Source organism: Aquarana catesbeiana, linkage group LG05, assembly GCF_042186555.1.
Source record: "Aquarana catesbeiana isolate 2022-GZ linkage group LG05, ASM4218655v1, whole genome shotgun sequence".
NCBI lineage: Eukaryota > Metazoa > Chordata > Amphibia > Anura > Ranidae > Aquarana > Aquarana catesbeiana.
In genome coordinates, this window is record NC_133328.1 from 328,244,273 (window position 1) to 328,251,127 (window position 6,855).

Consider the following 6,855-nt stretch of genomic DNA (forward strand, 5'->3'; position numbering starts at 1 on the left):
AGAAGGGGGCTCCAGAGTCTCAGAGAGACTCAGAGTCTAAAAGATCCTCAAGGGTATGGGAAATTAGGGACTCTGTGGAGGCTGATGATTCCTTGGGAGTCAGAGGGGTGCTGGCAAGGGGAGAATGTGCATTGCAGGACCTGTAGTATTCTTACCCCCTCCTTTTGATGGGTGTCCTCCTAGTGGCTGGCCCTGTTGTGGCCATCTTCGATTCCTGCTATGCAGGACGGCTTGCTGGCGGCAGCCAGGACCAACTCCACTGGCTATATACGGAGCAGGGAGGTCTAAGAGGCTGATTAGCCCAGCAGGAGGTGAAGAGAGCCTGCTGGGGAGGCTGGGGCAGGCCAGGATTGGTAGCTGTGGCATTGTGCTACTCAGCTAAGTGGCCATCTTGCCAGAGCCCACGCATGCACCTCCCTGTAGGTCATTACTTTAAAGGTGTGTCTACATACTGTACACCTTAAGTGTTTTCACATTTGCCAAAAATCTTTTCATCTTCTGCAATATCACACTTAACATTCTACCTGTGACTATCCCAATGTATTTTATTGGGATTTTATGTGATAGACCAACACAAAGTGGCACATAATTGTGAAGTGGAAGCAAAATGATAAATGGTTTTCAAAATGTTTTACAAATAAATATATGAAAAGTGTGGCATGCATTTGTATTCAGCTCTCCCGAGTCAGTACTTTGTAGAACCACCTTTCACTGCCGTTATAGATGCAAATTTTGGGTATGTCTCTACCAGCTTTGCACATCTACAGAGTGGACATTTTTGCCCATTCTTCTTTGCAAAATAGCTCAAGCTCTGTCAGATTGGATGGAGAGTGTCTATGAACAGCAATTTTCAAGTCTTGCCACAGATTCTCAATTGAGTTTAGGTCTAGACTTTGACTGGGCCATTCTAACACCTGAATATGCTTTGATCTAAACTATTCCATTGTAGCTTTGGCTGTATGTTTAGGGTCACTGTCCTGCTGAAAGTTGAACCACCGCCCCAGTCTCAAGTCTTTTGCAGACTCTAACAGGTTTTCACCTGAGATTGCCCTGTTTTGGGCTCCATCCATCTTCCCATCATCTCTGTCCCTGCTGAAGAAAAGTATCCCCAGATACCTGATGCTGCCACCATCATGTTTCACGGTGAAGATGGTGTGTTCAGGATGATGTGCAATGTTAGTTTTCTGCCACACATAACATTTTGCTTTTAGGGAAAAAGGTCAATTTTGGTCTCATCTGACCAGTGCACCTTCTTCCATATGTTTGCTGTGTCCCCCACGTGGCTTCTTGCAAACTGCAAATAGGACTTCTTATGGCTTTCTTTCAACAATGACCTTCTTCTTGCCATCCTTCCATAAAGGCTAGATTTGTGGAGTGCACTACTAATAGTTGTCCTGTGGACAGCTTCTCCCACCTGAGCTGTGGATATGTGCAGCTCCTCCAGAGTTACCATGGGCCTCTTTGCTGTTTATCTGATTAATGTTCTCCTTGCCTGGCCTGTCAGTTTAGGTGGATGGCCATTTCCTGGTAGGTTTGCAGTTGTGCCATACTCTTTCCATTTTCGAATGATGGATTGAACAGTGCTCCATGAGATGTTCAACACCTTGAGATGTTAATTTCTTTTTTTTTATAAGGTATAAAGTTTTGGGTACCAACTGCAAGATGTAAACCAACATAATTCACATGTGTATTTAGGCAAGTCTTAGGTACAAAATGCACATCTCATCTGAGGTATTTATGGCCAAAGATCTTGTCCAAATTTCCAAATAAGTATCCATTTAGTCCAGCTTGACAAAGCCAATGTCCTTCGCATACTGCCTGAAGCACTGGCAGCACATGTTCAGTTCATATTTGCAGATCAGTCCATGTTGGTTTGAACACACACGGCAGGAGCAGGATCCCTGGCTGAACTTCCTCGGGTGACTCCAGTACAGCTGCTGATGGCCCATCGTGCTCGCCTCTCTGCTCGGGAAAAGCGATATGTTAATTTCTAAACTAACCCTGCTTTAAACTTCTCCACAACTTTATCCCTGACCTGTCTGGTGTGCTCTTTGGCTTTCATGATGCTGTTTGTTCACTAAGGTTCTCTAACAAACCTCTGAGGGCTTCACAAAAAAACTGTATTTATACTGAGATTAAATTACACACAGGTGGACTCTATTTACTAATTAGGTGACTTCCGAAGGCAATTGGTTCCACTAGATTTTAGTTAGGGGAATCTGAGTAAAGAGGGCTGAATACAAATGCACATCACACTTTTCTGATATTTATTTGTAAAAAATGTTGAAAACCATTTTATCATATTACTTCCAATGTACAATTATGTGCCACTTTGTGTTGGTCTATCACATAAAATGCCAATAAAATACATGTACGCTTTTGGTTGTAACATGACAAAATGTTGAAAGGGGTGTGAATACTTTTCAAGGCACTGTAGTTGCCCAATTAAACAGTGCATTGAGGTTGGCTTGTAAGTTGGAGACATCCTGTAAGGACGTTATTCCACTGAATAGCTTGGTGTCATCTTCAAACACTGAAATGTTATTCCCAGACCCTATGTCATTTATAAATATATTAACTACTTCCGGGAATTTTATTCCCAGACCCTATATCATTTATAAATGTATTAACTACTTCCAGACCACCCGGAAGTAGGAAATATATTTTTTCAGCAAAAACTCATCTATTGTATGTGATCTTTTATTAAACTCTCCAGTATCTTCCCAACTATAGTTGGTAAACACTTTAATCCCTTTTTAAATAGAGGCACCATGTTGGCCTTATTTCAATCCAGTGGTACTATGCCAGTCTTTAAAAAGTCCCTAAAAATTAGAAAAGAGAAGCAGAAAAGTTTTAAAGAAAAGCATTTGTTGGAAAATCATTGACTCCCTTAATGTTCCTCCCACTGGCTGCTTAGAGGGCACAAAGCAGATTGAGGATTGTCCTGTCCTCATGAGTCAAGTGCTTGCATGAAGGAGGACTCTCCTAGTTTAATTGCTGCAACATTCCTTTGGGTTGGGGGAGATGAGACCATCGGTGCCATTTATGGTGGGGTGGGGCATCATTTGTTTTAAGGTTGGATGAGGATGGAGGATGGATGGATAGATGGATGGATGGCAGAAATATTACAGAAATATCTGGATACCTTCTAGGAAGGCTAGAGATGTAGTAAGGATTGTGTAAGTTTTTTTTTATAGGGCACAGATAATTAGTTAATTTCTGAGATTGAATCATTATTTAAAGCCTATTCTTTGCAAGTTAATTGGCTGTGTTTGGTTACTGGTTTGAGAAATTAACCAATAACCTAGGTAGGGGGTTAATTTTAATAACTTTTATAATAACTATAACAATTATATTGCAGATTACTTGCAACCCTCCGCTATTTCTATAGTTGGACTTGAAATTCTGCCAACAGAGTACCAGCTTCAAAAGAAGAGAACAAAAAGAACCTGGTGTAAAAAATGGCTACTGAACCATGACTATTTCTCCCATATGTCACTATTGAGAGCATTACAGGAGAATAACCTTGATGATTTTATAAATTATTTAAGAATGACTGATGATTGCTTCAATCTACTCCTGACTGCAGTGGAGTCACACATAACCAAGAAGAACACCTTTATGTGAGATGCAATCAGTGCAGAACAAAGGTTGATTGCATTGCCTGGCCACAGAGAGAAGCCTACATGATCTGAAATGTACTACTGGCATCTCACTACAAGCCCTAGGAGTAATAATTTTGGACACTTGCAGAGCCATTATCAAAGTTCTACTGGATGAATACATAAAGATACAGTTCAATAAATATTAAATTAAACCTAAAAAAAGGAATGACAAATGTTTTTTGTCTATGAATATGTTATTTGTGCTGGTGTCTACCTGAAGAAAAAATTGTCTTGACTGTAATATTTATGTCCTTACCTTCTTCTATAACAGCAGTCAGCTGTTTATTACAGTTTCTAACCAATTCTGTGGAGAGGAAGTAAATTTCCAGATAATTCAACAGTGGCATTTTCTGAATTTTGGTGAAGCTAAATATGGTAAACACATAAGAATTATTATTATTATTCAGGATTTATATAGTGCTCTTTGCCAAATTCAGGGTCCTATTTTTATAACTAAAAGAGCTTCTTTAGTATAATCTTAATGCCTGTGGTAAAAGTAAACTATGAATGTATCTACCTTGATATTGGGAAGAATGGGCTCAATTCTCAAGCCGGAATTATAGATCAGACCAATATTTATAAAAGGATAGAGAATGGAATAGTAAACCTGCCCACGTGTAAAAGCAACATTGAATGGCTGCACTTTTGTCTTTGTAGCAGAGATGCCTTTGCACTAGGGGAAAATATGTTAAAGCCATTCCCTACGTGCAATCTCACAAAGGAGCAAAGGATCTATAACTATAGGCTACCCAGGGTAAGGTAGGTGGTTGGAATTGTGTTTGGGATTATGGAAAATCTATTTAGAATTTTCATATCCATCAATCTGGCATTATATAAAGTGAATGATATAGTGCTCTGCTGCTGCATCCTACATCATTTTCTGAGGAGCCATACAGATAAGTACATATCTGCTCACCAATTTGTTCAAGATCCAGCAATCACAGAGATTAGTTTGCAGGTTGATGCCCACAAACCCATTGAGGGGATGACACCCATTGGCATAGGCCATTCTCGATTGCCCAGCCAAAGTGCTAGACAAAACCGCATTAACTTCATTAACTATTTTATTGGGGTCAGAGCAATGGAATGGCAGAATGATGTGTAAGATCAACTTGTTCAGTTTCATCACAGAAATATTTGTGCAGATGTTTCATTCTTATTTATGTGGACACCTTTTTAAAAATGTCTTGACCATTTATGACACGAATATTGTTTAGTTACATACAGGACTGGGTTTATTAATGCAAAATAGTTGCATACATTTGTGTTGATTGATTGGTTGCTGTGGCAATTACAAAATGTTTTTTGCACTTTTCATGGCATATAATTTAATTAATTATTATATGGTTCTTGATGTTAATAAAAAAAATCTAAAAAAAAATATATACTGGTGTGTGTTCCTCTCTCAATAGAACATACACATCCCTTTTTTCATAAAACAAAATATCACAAGATATTGATATGGGTAACACTGTACATAAATTTAACATTGTAATTAGGCATGCACACCTGTACATAATGTTTAGACTAAACTCTAAAGTAAACTCCAAAAAATTGTACTTCAATTTTGCATAACATTTCACATTTTTATTAATGCAACCAGAAATGTGTGCAAAATCAAAATGGCACATTGCTAGTACTCTGCCAAAAAATAGCATTATTTAGGTCAAAGTAAACATGTATCTGCTGGCCTGTATTAAAAATGCAGGCCACATGTAGGTGATCAATGACCACATAAACATACATTATCAAAGTATTGACACATATACATAATCAATTTTTGAGCCTTTTAAAAAAAATGTATATGCATATGTGTCATAAGCTTCATTTCTGAAAAAAAAAAATAGAAGAGGTAATAAACAAGGAACTACCACAAAAGGCTTATTAATATGGTATTCTATAATGCTAGGGTATTGTATGGTATAGAGGAGATATCTCTATAAAGCATTATCCGGTTGTGGTATTGTCATCTGTAATATTGAGATTGATGATTTTCCATTGCACTTATAAGCTCAATTATCCTTAAGTTTACAATATTGACAACTGGGGGGGTAGAAAATATAATACTCCATAATATGAAAGTTTTAACATTGTAAACATATTTGGAGAAGTGTAGGTTAGATGTATATATGCATTAAGTGGATCCAATCAGCCTCTTCCCTGCAGAATGAAGGCAATTTACCTGTAAACATTGCATGATCATTTTACAGAAAGGAATAATCACACAATAGTAAAACATTATTCGGTAGAGAAAGAGTACAGTTGTGGGGTAGGGTTTCTTACCCAGTTATAGGTATTTCCTGTTAAGATTATTGCACAGAATTCTGCCACACACACAATGAAAATATGGCAATACAAAGAAATAGTTTTACCCTCTTTCTCAAAGCATGCCTAGAATTTACCAAGCAAGTCTATGAAGTCCTGCAATCTGTGCTGTAATGAAATAGTGGCATTCATTATTTTCTCAAGTTCACAACAGCACTGGAACAAATCCATTGTCATCCTTGATATCTTGCTACTGTACACCACATTACCTGTTAATAAGAATATTATAAATGAAAATTTAAAATATCTCTGTAGATTTATAAAGGAGGATGAAATTAATACTTACATGTGCAGGAGACAGGATCCATGTCATCTTCTTTTAGCAAAGTTGGCTTTACATCATCCCCTCTATCTGAGCTGACATCTGTAGGTTCAAGGTCAAAGATGATTTGTCTGGGGGACTGGTCCCATATGTCAATACCTGAATCTTGACTGACATATTGCGACTTGCATATTGCGACAAGTCCACTTGTCTTTTCAGGTCTTTGATGATGTTGTATCTAAAAGATTAACAATAAGAAAGTTATGTACTGTAGCCCAAAAATATTATTTTCATTGACACATTTTGTTTGGCAAATATTTGTATCCCGTATCTTTTAAAGAGAACTGTTCAGTTGTTGCCTCCTTACTGTCCTCGACATATATGCATGGAGGCTCCATTTTTTGTTAAGTTCTCTCCTCAATTAATTCATCCTGCTGCATTTGTTCTGGTGCTGTGTAAAATTGGACATGAAGTATTATTACATTGATTCAAATCATGTAGTCTTAAAAAAAAAATCACCTATAGGGCTGCTTATTTGCTGCATATACAGTATGTTTAAAACATTCATAACAGAGTGATTACAGTAAAATATCTATTTTTCGG

The 6,855-nt window shown here is 37.7% G+C and overlaps 1 protein-coding gene across 1 annotated transcript; it reads right to left on the minus strand.

Moving 5' to 3' along the window:
- Positions 1–1,619: 1,619 nt before the first annotated feature.
- On the minus strand, positions 1,620–1,971 carry LOC141145890 (small ribosomal subunit protein uS14-like). The gene has a single exon (XM_073632703.1). The coding sequence runs from the start codon at positions 1,947–1,949 to the stop codon at positions 1,779–1,781; it is 171 nt and encodes a 56-aa protein (XP_073488804.1). The 5' UTR covers positions 1,950–1,971; the 3' UTR covers positions 1,620–1,778.
- Positions 1,972–6,855: the final 4,884 nt, after the last annotated feature.

Coding starts and splice junctions, on each gene's coding strand:
- LOC141145890 (XM_073632703.1), bottom strand. CDS start 1,949: ATGGGCCATCAGCAGCTGTACTGGAGTCACCCGAGGAAGTTCAGCCAG.